General features: G+C 46.3%; 1 protein-coding gene across 1 annotated transcript in view; it reads left to right on the forward strand.

The window, feature by feature from the left end:
- The window catches only part of DYNC2H1 (dynein cytoplasmic 2 heavy chain 1), a 1,848,033-nt gene that overhangs the window by 989,870 nt on the left and 844,489 nt on the right, over window positions 1-13,674 (forward strand). Inside the window, exon 56 of the mRNA XM_029602426.1 lies at window positions 4,484-4,597. Within this exon, the coding sequence (XP_029458286.1) occupies window positions 4,484-4,597 (114 nt within the window). The remainder of the gene's footprint in view (window positions 1-4,483; window positions 4,598-13,674) is intronic.

A 13,674-nucleotide genomic window follows, 5' to 3' on the forward strand; every position in this document is an offset into this window, starting at 1 on the left:
CCGTCCATTGACTGGTACACCTTACCGATCAACCACTGGGGTCTATCCTACCTGGAGCATTGTGCTATCTCATCTCCGTGTGCTCGCTCTGGACCACCCTGTCTAAAGGACCAGAGCTGCCACTCCTTTACACATCCTGTTTCAGCTTATGCTATGAAGGAGGACAGGAGCCCTAGCTGACCGTTCCAAATCCTCGAAGTCCTTCGTCCTGAAGATAGAAGCCACTGCCTAGACTGCAAGGGCTGTTCTCATTCAACACGATGATCTTGGAATCTACAAGTCATGTCTTCATTCCTCCGAATAATCCTTGTCTGTAGAACAGGATCAACCAGCAGATGTTGCTCCAGCTTAGTCCAAAGACCAAAGAATTCCTAGATGTCATGCTAAACTCCCCAAGTTCCCAGATGGTAAAGATGTATCTTTGACGTCTTCTCAGAAGCCGAAGAGAAGGAGCTTGAGGAGGGGTATTGTTAAGTTCACCGCTTGTGGGATGGCCCCGCGAGCATTTACAATTACCCCACCCCTGCCAGCCTAATCTGGCCATTTGAAGTGGCATTGAAAATGCTGCTGCTCCTGCTCTCCTAGGCACACATACATGGCACGTGCCAGGCTATTCAGACCCCGCGGTGGAAATCCTTGCTCTTGGCACCTCTCGATGACATCATACGACTAGGTATTTAAATCCCAGCCGTGCAACTCAGCTTTGCCTCAGCAAAGTTCGCTTGTCTGCCAAGCCTTGTTCCGCTTCAGTCTTCAACCTTGCTCCTCTCCAGTCTCAGTCTTGCGCCACGTCTGTCTTCAGTCTCAGCCTTGCTCCGCATCCGTCTTCAGCTCCAGCTACATTCAAGTCTACAGCTTTGTCTGACACTTTGGAGTTGTTCCTAATCACAGCCTTCTGACCTTGTCACAGTCTGGCTCGTGCAAAGACTCATTTGCCCACTGTCAGCACATATCTTAGGGCTCCGCATTTGAGATTCTGCCAATTGCACTACAGCAAGAGGGCTCACGTTCACGTCGCTAGCAACACTTATGTACCTTCCTCACTAGCCCCACATCCTTTTCTGTAACTCATTCCTTCCTGGCATCCAACGTCTTTCTTCTTTCGCTTACCCCATACCCAACTACCCATTCCTCCTCTTTCACCTTACTCCCAAAGTCCCGTTCCCATGCTCCAAACTCATTTCACAGACATGTCTCTTTTCACTGTCTTTCAGCCCTTTCTCTTGCACTCTAGGTCTTTCACAAATTTCTCTCTTTCCATCCTTTCCTCTCCTCCAGACACTCTTTTCCCCTTCTCACGCTGTAGATACTCACCACCCCATCAACCTTGCTTTCCTCTCTGCAGATGCTCTTATTCTTCGCCTAAATCCTCCATTCCCTTCTTTCTCCCTCCATCCTGAGCCTTTTCTACTTTTCTCATTCCTTTACCTCAGATGCTCATATGCCTCTCCCTCCCTCAGCTCTTCCTCTCTTCCCTCACTACCTCGGCTCTCCCCTCTCCTTCTCACCCCTTCCCTCAATACTTGGCCCTTCTTCCCTAATCTTCCCAATTCTCACTATCTTGGCTCTTCTTTCCGCCTTTCCCTCACTACCTCAACTTTTCTCCACCACCTTCTCATCCTGCTACATTCCTTCACCATCTTGACTCTTTCCCTCATTTCTCAACCCTTCCCTCACGATCTCAGTTTTTCCTCCCGTTTCCCTCATTATCTTGGCTCCTTCCCCACTTCTCTCCCCTGTCCCTCCTTCCAGAGGCTCTTCCCTCTCTCCCGCTAAATATTTCCCCCTTCTTGCTCCCTTCCCTCACTACCTTGTTTATTTCCCCATCCCTGTCTCCTGTAGAGATTCTCCCCCTTTTCTCACCTCCTATGAGTCACTACCTTAGTTCCCCCCCTTCTCATCCTATCCCTCACTCTAGAAATTCTTCCCTCCTTCACACAATTTCCTCATTACCTCAGCTTTTTGTCCTTTTCTGCTTCGTCCTTCCTCTAGAGGCTCTTCCTCATCCTCTCCCTCCCTCCCTTCCTCTTCTCTCTCCTCCCGTCTTCTCACTCCCTCCCTTTGCTTTTTCCACTTTCTCCCTTCTCCTTCTTCAACTCTTCCCCTTCCTGCTTTTGCCCTTCACCACTTCTAACCCTGTCCTTCCCAGCCTCTTCTCACTCTGAATGATGGGACTCTCAAGTACACTTGGATGCACTCTTTCAAATTGGCTAGCAAATGTTATCTCTTTCTTTTACACCCATATGGGCCTCAATCTGGTGGGCCATATCAAGGACTTTAATATCAGAGCCATGGCAGCATTGGCAATCCACCTAAGATTGGCCTCCATGGTGGAAATCTGTTAGGATATAATGTGGAGATCTCTCCACACCTTCACATTGCACTATTGCTTGGACATGAACTCCTGCATTGACAGTAGGTTTGGCCAGTCTGTACTGAAAAGTCTGTTTCAGGTGTAGAACCCAACTCCTCCTCCACCTCTCCCCCTGGCCTATTTTGGTTCTAGGGTGCCCCCGTAAAACTGAAAATTTAAAAATGATTTGTTGCCACTAAGAACAGTTTTAGTCCATTGGCATTTTGTTGTGTTTTCCCCCTTTTCATTTGGGCCAGTCTGTAGTTAGGGATTCTCCATGTATGTAGACTGACATCCTGCTTGTCCTCTGAGAAAGCATACCTGAAGTATTTGTTCTCCAAGTACAACAGAATGTCAGTCCTCACAAAACCTGCCCATCTCCCCTTGGAGTTGGTTTCTTCTAGTCCAGGGTTAAGCAACTCTCTTCCTGGAGTGCCATAAACAGGTTTGGTTTTCCACAATGACTATGCATTAGGTCTATTTGTCTGCATTGCATCCTTGGTATGCAAATATAGTACATGCATATTCATTATGGATATCCTGAAAACCAGACCTGTTTATGGCAGTCCAGGACCAAGTTGCTGACCCCTGTTCTAGCCTAAGTTAAATTATAGACTGAAAGGGCCCTTGCATGGACACATGGCAGTATAGAATGCCTCAGGGATCTGTATTGGGACCCTTACTTTTCAATATATTTATAAATGATCTGGAAAGAAATACGAGTGAGATAATCAAATTTGCAGATGACACAAAATTGTTCAGAGTAGTTAAATCACAAGCAGATTGTGATAAATTGCAGGAAGACCTTGTGAGACTGGAAAATTGGGCATCCAAAGGCAGATGAAATTTAATGTGGAAAAGTGCAAGGTGATGCATATAGGGATAAATAACCCATGCTATAATTACACAATGTTGGGTTCCATATTAGGTGCTACAACCCAAGAAAGAGATCTAGGCGTCATAGTGGATAACACATTGAAATCGTCGGTTCAGTGTGCTGCGGCAGTCAAAAAAGCAAACAGAATGTTGGGAATTATTAGAAAGGGAATGGTTGAATATAAACGGAAATTGTCATAATGCCTCTGTATCGCTCCATGGTGAGACCGCACCTTGAATACTGTGTACAATTCTGGTCGCCGCATCTCAAAAAAGATATAATTGCGATGGAGAAGGTACAGAGAAGGGCTACCAAAATGATAAGGGGAATGGAACAGCTCCCCTATGAGGAAAGACTAAAGAGGTTAAGACTTTTCAGCTTGGAGAAGAGATGGCTGAGGGGGGATATGATAGAGATGTTTAAAATTATGAGATGTGGGTAGATGTGAATCGGTTATTTACTCTTTCGGATAGTAGAAAGACTAGGGGGCACTCCATGAAGTTAGCATGGGGCACATTTAAAACTAATCAGAGAAAGTTCTTTTTTATTCAACGCACAATTAAACTCTGGAATTTGTTGCCAGAGGATGTGGATAGTGCAGTTAGTATAGCGGTGTTTAAAAAAGGATTGGATAAGTTCTTGGAAGAGAAGTCCATTACCTGCTATTAAGTTCACTTAGAGAATAGCCACTGCCATTAGCAATGGTAACATGGAATAGACTTAGTTTTTGGGTACTTGCCAGGTTCTTATGGCCTGGATTGGCCACTGTTGGAAACAGGATGCTGGGTTTGATGGACCCTTGGTCTGACCCAGTATGGCATTTTCTTATGTTCTTACATACCCAGTAAGGCATGCTCAAAATTTCTAGAAACTTTGATATCAAATTTCTATCAGGCCCCCATCTCATAATGATACCCATGTGTGAGGGCTAACATCCTGTTGTCCTCAAACAGCACCTGTTACAGGTAAGCAGCTCTGCTTTATATAAGAAGCTCTGTGTTGGCATATTATTTTTGCAGATAGACAAAATCTGGTGTATTATTTTCATAGAGAAATGAGATAGACAATAATCTAACTTACATTGCTTGTTTTTCTTTTTTTGACACAGCTAATTTAATATGAAAAGCTAGTGAGTAGCTAAATAAATGCTTATAACTGAATATAAAATAAGAGCTGCAATGTTTTACTTTATCTTTACAATCAGAACTGATGGATAGGTAAAAAAGGTTTTCATATGCTTCTATTTCATTTAGAATGCCAGTGACCAGAAAACAGAAATGGAAAAGATTAAACAAAAAATAGCTGAAGAAGCTGTAAAAATTGAAGAAAGGAAAAGAAAAATTGAAGATGAATTGAAGGAAGTTCAGGTAATAACCAAAGAGACAAACAGGATTCATTAATATATGTTTTTTAACTTTAATAATGTAAAAGAGAACTATTTTGTTATGATAAATTGAGTTCTTTGCAGGTGGTGATACATTTTATTGGATAAACATAAGATTTATCCCAAGGTTTTATTGATCATGAACCAGGGCTTGATACTAGGTTATTGTGAGACTGAGGGAAGTTACCGTAACTTGCCTGGAACCACCCCCCCCCCCCCCCTTGCCAACTCATACCTTTCTCTCATCCCCTCTCCATTCCATTTTCTCCCAAAGCCCCATCTATCCCCTATCCCATATCTCTAAATCTCCCTCAAAAAAAATTCTCTTACCCAACTCCCCCACCTCCGACTTGATCCTCTACCTCCAAGTGGCAGAGGGAGAGCAGCAGTTCTTGTCTATGTCTGCCTCTTCTGCTGGCTTCAATCTGGTCTAAATTCATGAGGCCAGCCAGTTCTGTGAGATTGACTTTGGGTTGATGTTGAGGAGGAGGAGGCAGATGGAAGTAAGATGCTTTTTCCTTCCACTGGGAGAGAGGAGGGAAGTGGGAGAGGCTGCCATTAGTAATAGTCTATAGCACAACAAGGAAGTACTTTTCCACAGTTAAATAGCACTCCAATTGGTCTGCTGGAAGTTGCCTATGTGCAGGGCCTAGGGTGGTTGCTGGGATTCGCCTCCCACCCCTATCCCAGAGATAGCTCTGATTTGAACCTTCAGGACCACAAAAAACACTTTCCTCTTCACCCAGTCAGACTAGTCCAGGCGAATGATTATGATCACTGAGCAGCAGATGGAGACAGATCAACAGACTCACTTGAGTCATTCTTTATATGTATCAATGCAGACACCAGGCTTTCAGTCTTTTCTGTCTCCAGTAGATGGTCGAACAAGCATCCTATGCTATGAACTGCAACCTGATCAGCTGTACAGGAAAAAAATCAGTAGAGGCTTCTGAGATGAAAGATTAGTCTCCCTCTGTCAGTTAAGTAGGGTCCTGAGATTTAGATTTCAAATCTGAAAAAAAGAGGAATAGAATCAGTCTGAGGAGAAAGTCTTGGCTGTTTCCCTCAGTGTCGAGAATCAGGACCTGGGGGCTTCCTGGAGGATTGAAAGTTCAAACTTCTCCTTCCTTTCCCCCTCCCTGTCTACCCTCTCCTGCCTACTTCTCTGCCTTTTTTTGGTATCCCCTTTACATTTTCTGACTGTTTCTTTATGATCTGCTGGCTGTGCTGCAGTGGCAATAAAGATTTTAAAATGTTTTAAAACAAGTCAGATCTTAATGGCAGCAGAGGCTGCTCCAGAGCACTGGGGCCAGCAGGTTGAGGGGACAGTAGTGAACCATCTGAATTTGGATTTTGGAGTAGGCAGAGTAAACTCACGTTTGATATATAGACATGTGGTGAGGTTTCTAAAAGACAGCAAACATGGAGAGCAGAATGAAGGCTGCGCTGTGTTCGGCACATAGTACAAGGAAGATCAACCTGGGGTAAGTTTGCAATAGTGCTTCAAATGTGCAAAGTCAAAAGGGGACCTGAGTAGCAGTGAGTTTAGCCTGCCAGGAGGATCAGCCCAGGTGCAATTTTAGGGGTGGGTATTCTCTCTCTAAGCTGTACCCTTTGGATCTGATCTACAAAGAGAAGTTTTATTTTCCCACGGTGGACGCATTAGGCTGTTCAGTGACCAAGAGGACCACTATCCCAGTAGAGGGTTTCACAGCATGAAGTATGTCCAAGACAGGAAAACAGAGTCTGTGCTTAAACAGGATTTGAGGCTATCAGCATGGCACTTCAGATCTCAGCTTGCTGTTTTATAGTGGCAAGATCTTGTTTGTGTTTTGTGCAGAACATCCAGGAGGAGTCCATGGAGGGTTATTTCCATTTGGAACCTGAAGCTGCATATTCGGCAGATACCTGCTTTGATTTCATGCACTCTTTTGCTAGGGGATGGCATCAATAGCAGTGGCTCAAAGGCTTCTGTGCATCCAGATCTGGTTAGTGGACTCCATCTCTAAGACTAACCTAACGAAGATCCCCTTCAAGGGGAGGCTTTTGTTTGGAGAGCAGCTAGAGAACATGGCTAAAGTTTGTTGGAACTCTGAGGTACCTAGGCCCCCAGAAGATAGCGTGGAGTGTTGGCTTGTAGCTTTTCTTCCTGTAGTAGTGTTCCAGAGCATTGAAGCAGAGTAGAGCTTCAACTACTCAGAGATCTACAGCCTTTTCTTGCTACCAGTCCTTTCATTCCAAAAAAGGAGATAAGGATGGTACCTCCAACTTTGATTGTTCTAGAGTCACTCAACAAGGACTATGAGTCTTTTCTATGGTTCCAGAGATAGGCAACCATCTATCTGTTGTGTCCGTCGGTCTTCGACGGCTTCGCCCCACCTACACCTCTCTACTTGCGGCTCCTCTCACTCACCTTGGACTGATGGCCGCCATGGCATCTGGTTGCCAACCTCTCCGGTGTCCCCGGACCGACTATGGTGCTGCCTCCCGCCATTCTCTTTCAAGGTACCTCTAGGGCGCGCGCGCGTATGCCGCCCTCATCTTTATTTTCATGTTGGCGTGAACCTCAGGGGCGTCCTCCTGTTCTGACGTCATGACTCCAGGGTATATCTGCCTACTATATTTGCTAGCTCGTTGAGTTAGCAACCGGAACTCTTTCGGATGGGATTCACTCTCCGTTCCTAAGCTACTCTGCCACTCCAGCTCTAACTGGAACTCTTACTACCCTTTGGGGTCACTAACGGGGTACCCACTCCTCGGGGCCTTCTCTGCTTCTTTCAGGTGCTATCAGGAAACCGGTACTCGCTCCTTGAGGGCCCATGTTTCCTGTGTCGCTGCCTGCAACCTCAACCTTCTACTTGGAAGAACTAACTACAGTCACCATCTGTGAGTACAGAAACATCTCTCTCTACAGTACTGCTTCGCCGGAATCAGGTACTCGCTCCTCGAGGGCCTGCCCTCTGCTCCAGTGCCAGACCTCCCGTCTAGTGGAATCTCTGCTACTGCTAGTGAGTACAACGCCACTGAGTCTGTCTGCATTAAGGGATCAGGTACTCGCTCCTCGAGAGCCTGCTCTCCCTGACTTGGAGCTTTCCTATTCTACTTGGGACTCTGAATGCTATTTCTATTGTGTGCTCATAACTCTCAGTTTCTGTTCCACTACAGTACTGCCTACAGAGGATCCGCTGTTCCAGCGTCCTGTGAGAGACATGCCCAGCCGGGCTCTACAACCACTACTCACTACTGCCACCTCTGTTCGTTCCATATACTGTTTAAATAAAGATTCAGTTGTGTGTTTGTCTGTCCGGAGTTTAGCCTGACACTGTGGTCCCTCACAGGACTGCCCCCCATGGGTGTGGTCAGCTGCCACAGTGTCCAAGGATCCACCCAAACACCAATAACCATAACACTGTCAAAGTTTTATTGGAGATAGGCCCAGATTACAGGCGATCAGTGGGTCCTGGATTTCATCTGAGATGGGTATGCCATTGAATTCTCTCATCCGGTTTCCAATGCTTTTATGGTTTCCCCATGACATTCTGTCAGAAAACAGAAAGTGGTAAAAGTGACCTTGAAGAGGCTTCTATACATAAAGGCTGAGCTTCCAGACCCATGGGATCAGAAATGAGTTGGCTGTTATTCCATTTAGTTTGTGTTTCTGAAGGAAGGTTCCCTCTGGCTCATTCTCAATATGAAGCAGGTCAATGAGTTTTTGAAAGTGACTCATTAATAGATGAAGACCTTAAGGTCTGATTATGGCAGTCCAAAGGGGAGTTCTTTAATTCTTTGGATTTAACAGATGCTTATCTTCACATTCCTATAAGGAAGGATCATTGGCACTTTCTTCCTTTTGCAGTATCAGGACTATATTTTCTGTTCCAAGCCATCGCTGTTAGGGATCTGCTGCTGGACGGGTAGCATCTGTTGTGGATCCTGCTGCTGGATGCTCCTGTAAAGGGAGGAGTTAGCAAATCTGTTGTGGGATTGGCTGCTAGAGTTAGCAATCTGATAGGATCCTGCTGCTGGACACTCCCACAAGGGGAGGAGCCAGTAATCTGTTGTAATACTGCTAGCGGTTAGCAATTTGTTGCAGGGTCTGCGATACGGATGGGAGGAGCGAGCAGATGCGAATAGCAGTCTGATGGAATTCCCTCCCCAAGGGGAGGAATAGCAATCTGTAGTGAACTGCCTCCTATGGGTCTGCTAAGGAATGGCAATGTTAATGTAGACTGCAGAGTTGGCAATCTGTACCAGATGAGTACTGGAGATGGTGCTCAGCTGGATAGAAAGTAAATAGGTGAATCCTTTGGCTGATGGCAGATGACAGCGCGCCTAGGAGGAAGTCTTGAGAGGGACCACCGGTTAGGCTGGAATATGGAGACAGACACAGATAGTTCTTTATTAGATAAGTAGGATAACCACCAGAGGTGGCATTAGTGAGCTGGTATGCCCGGCAGGGCTGAAGTCCCTCAGATACTGGAACTGCGATTCCCAGGTTGCTGAGCTGCAAAGAGACTGTAGATAGTGAATAGACAGGATATGTAGTTATACATAGCCAGTACTAGATGATATCTCACATAAGGCCTTGAGATAGCTCAGTAGCTGGAAAGGGTTAGGCCCTTGAGGAGCAAGTACCTTGTTCCAGGGAAGTTCTGAGAGAGCGGTGGTCACTCACACTAATCTGTATCTGGAATAGCTTCTAGTCAATAGAGAATCTTCAGAGTGTTCAGGAACAAAGGTCTTCGAGGAGCGAGTACCGGTTCCTATCTGTAGTCTGAAATAATAACTCACAATGTCCGTCTCTTACGATCACTTCCAGGCAATGGAGAGTCTTCAGAGGGTTTAGAAACATGGGCCCTCGAGGAGCGAGTACCGGTTCCTTTCTGTAATCTGAAATAGAGAAAGAGAATGAGGCCCCCGAGGAGCGGGTACCCCTGGTAGGTCCAGAGAGGCAATGCTGCAAGAGTGAAGCGGGTCCGAAGGAATCCCGCAAACAATCCTTTGGTGCAAGATAGTCTTTGGACAGCCGGAGCTAGTCCAATTGGAGTCCTTGCTAACTCAATCTCTTAGCAAAAGTAGTCCCTAAGTTCCATGTAAACCGGTCTGATATGAATTCTTTTCATGAAGGTCGGTATAGAAAAATGTTAAATAAATAAATAAATAAATAAATAAGACCTTTTATGTTGGAAGCGGATGACTTCAATACAGGGGGACGCCCCTGAGGTTCGTGCCCTTGCTGGTACATACTTTGGAGCGCACGTGTGTGCCCTATGTCATCAGAAACATGGTGGATCCGCAGCGTTGGGCCGGCCTGGGGACGCCGGGGAGAAGCGGCATGGAGACGCCGCGGCATCAAGCCGTCCATCAGGCACGGAAGGAGTCGCCACACAGGTAGAGAAGGTGGAGCGAGGGTGAAAGCAGGCACAAATGCAACAATCGCCTTTGGATTGACAATGGCTCCAAGGACCTTTTCTAAGGTGATGGTGGTAGTAGTGACTCTGTTGCAAAAGGATGGTATTGTAGTCTATCCTTATCTGGATGATAAAGTTGAAGTTGTACCAGAAGTGTGTAGTGACCACCTGGAGAGTGATTCAGATCTTGCAGGAGTTGAGATGGATAGACAACTTTACCAAGAGCAACCATCAACCGGCTGAGTCACTGGATTATCTGGCAGTGGATTTCAACATGTGGCTGGGTCTGGTTTTTCTGGCTGAACAAAGGATCCAGGAGTTGTATCATCAGGCACTAGGATTTTTGTCGGACAGGAATCCAATAGTTTGATATTATCTTCAACTGTTTGGCTCTAAGGTGGTGGCACTGAACTTTGTTCTGTGGGTGAGAGCCACAGGCACCCTCTGCAGAGGGCTCTGCTGTCACAATGGGATCCTCAGTCCAATGATTATGCCTTATGACTCTCAGTGCCAGAGTTGGGAAAGAAGCACTTTCAGTGGTGGTTGGATTGCAGTCACTTGTGCCGGGGAATGGATCTGCATACTCCTTTCTGGGTGGTTGTGACATCAGATGCCAGTCTGAAGACCTGAGGAACTCACTGTTTAGATTAGTTTGTGCAGGAACAGTGGACATTCTAAGAATTGACTTGGTCCATCAGTTGGTTGTTGGCCAGGGCGATTTAGTTGACTCTTCTGGAGTTTGCTCCTTTGTTGAGGGGTCAAACAGTTAGAAAAATGTCTGACAATGCCACTGCCATGTTTTACAAAGATCAAAGAAAAACAAGACGTCCTCAGGTGTCATTAAGAGATAAATCTTCCTCTTGCCTGAATGGAGCTCAATATGATGGCCCTGTATGGAGCTCAATATGATGGCCCTGACGGTGTCACATATTGCAGGGGTGCTCAGTGTGCAAACTGATTTCTTATGTTACAATGTGGTTGCCCTGAGAGAGTTGTCTCTGTCCCATCTAGCCTTCTATCAGATTTGTTTGGATAAGTTCTTGAAGGAGAAATCCATTACCTGCTATTAATCAAGTTGACTTAGAAAATAGCCACTGCTATTACTAGCATCAGTAGCATGGGATATATTTAGTTTTTGGATACTTGCCCAGGTACGTGTAGCCTGGATTGGCCACTGTTGGAAACAGGATGCTGGGCTTGATGGACCCTTGGTCTGACCCAGTATGGCAATGTCTTATGTTCTTATAATTGGTGGGGTCTGCCTGGCCTCAATCTTATGATGACTGACAAGAATGCGAAGGTTCAGATTTTCTCTCAACAGAAAAGGACCAGAATATTCTGCAAAACATTCCCAGCAGCCCCTGGGAGAGGTCACAGCAAGCGATCCAGGTTTCAAACTCCAAGCTCCACTTCCAGAGACACTGCACCCCTTGCAGCAGAAGATGACTGTAAGGATCATCTACATAATGTGACCTCTGGAGCCCTCTCATGGGGGCTGCTGGGAAAACTAAGTAATCTAGGCTTCGAATGCTACATCTCCAGCTTCCAGAGGGCTCACATCCCTTGCAGCAGAAGAGGACCAGAAGCACGAGCCATTAGGTGTGCGAACTTTAAACCTCCTTACTGTACTCTATCTGTTTACCTTGCTATACTTATCTGTTTACTAGACCTTATTCATTTTTATTTGGTTTTATATGTTTTGATTTTACATGTTAATTGTATTAGGGAGGAGTAGTTTGCTACAGATTTCATATAGAAGGAATTTAATTCAAATCAAGAGTCAATAAGGTGGGTAACTAGGAAGATATAGGTAAATTAATTGTACTTTATTGAGGATCATTGCCAGACAAATATAAAATAAATCTATAGACTAAAAGTATGTTAGGTTAGCTTTATATCCCTGCTCCCTTAGGAATTTAACCTGATAACAAATCAACAAAATTATAATTCAGAAAGTAGTCCAGCAGCAAGAGGGAGGCTTTTCAGGCATTTGTACTGAGTTCCACATGTATGATTATCTCCCAGAGGTTGTTTGTGTTAACTAGGTGCAGAGAGCTCCTAGCCCTCAGAGAACGAGTCCAATCTCTGGAAGCTAAAGTGGCAGACCTGGAGGAGCTAAGGGAGACAGAGAGGTATATAGAGGAGACCTTCAGGGACATAATAGAGAAGTCTCACCTCCAATCTGGTAGCCCCTGTGCTGCCTTGGAGGAAAAAGGTCACCTGGAAGGAACTCATCGAATTGGAAATACAGGAAGCAATCCTGTAGCTAGGACCTGCCCTCAAAGTGATGTAGCATCCTCTCACATCGAAGATAGGTCTCCAGGAGCAAGTGCCATGGAGGGAAGGGTTAGGACGGTCATTACGGTTGGTTATTCAATTATTAGGAAGGTGGATAGCTGGTGGACGTGACGATCGTTTGGTAACTTGTCTGCCTGGTGCGAAGGTGGCAGATCTCACTCATCACTTAGATAGGCTTTTAGACCTGGCTGTCTTGGTACATGTGGGTACCAATGACATAGAAAACTGCAGGAGAGATGTTCTGGAAGCTAAATTTAGGGATTTAGGTAGAAAGCTGAAATGCAGAACCTCCAGGGTAGCATTCATAGAAATGGAGTGTAGGGGTTTTTTTTTAATATTGTTATTATGTTATGTTTCTGATTTGTATTTTACGTCAGCCGACCACGGAACCCGTGGCCGGCCCCCTTCACCTACTGCCGCTGCCGTCCTGGGAACAGAAGGGGGCTCCTCTGCGACACGGAGGGAGCACCGCCTGTGCTGCCCCCCCCCCCCTCGGCAGCTCTCAACATAGTGGCGCGATGGAGACGCTACTACCACTTCTCCCGTGGCCCTGCCTCGTGGCAGAAACGCTACCATCAGCCTGCCTCCTTTCTTGGGGTGCCCCAGGCGCGCTCACCTCTTGGCCCAATTTAAAGGGCCCGCAGTCAGAGCTTGCCGTTGCAACAGGTTCCTTTGTTTCCTATTGCTTCCAGGCTTTGCTACTAGTTTCCGAGTTCTTCACTTTTGGACTGCTCTCCGTGCCCTGACTACCTCTTCATCTGACTACGCCTGCCTTCTCCGTGCCCTGTTGCTTCATCTGACTACGCCTGCTTTCTTCGCGCCTTGACCATTGCTTTGATTGACTACGCCATAGACTCTTCTGTGTTCAGAGTTCTACGCTGCTTGCCATAACTTCCACTGCTGCCGGCTCAGATTCTCACCTGTCATTGACGCCTCCAGTCGCCTATCCTCTGGGTGTGGACTTGTAAGGCGTAGGCCTTCTTTTACTCAAGTGCCTTCAGCTCCCTATTGTTTCTTGGCGCCTGAGTTTCCAGTACTGAATCCCGTCCAGGATAGGACTACGCCATCTACCGGCTGCTGCCTCTGGGCTGAATCTTTGAATAACCTCGAGGCTCACTTAAGTTCTGCTGGCCCTGGTACCCAAAGGCTCAACCCGAGGGGAATGAGGGCTGGTATAAGTGAAGCTCCAGCGGCCTCTAGCTTCAGCCCACTCCGCCTGCCGACGGTGGGGACCCATAGGTCCCTACCTACGGGTTGTGTCAACCCCACCTCAGCCCAAGGGTCCACCTCCAACGCAACATTATATATGTGAAATTGTAAGCTGCCCAGAACCAATGTCTGGCAGTTGGGT

This window comes from Rhinatrema bivittatum, chromosome 5 (genome assembly GCF_901001135.1).
Source record: "Rhinatrema bivittatum chromosome 5, aRhiBiv1.1, whole genome shotgun sequence".
NCBI lineage: Eukaryota > Metazoa > Chordata > Amphibia > Gymnophiona > Rhinatrematidae > Rhinatrema > Rhinatrema bivittatum.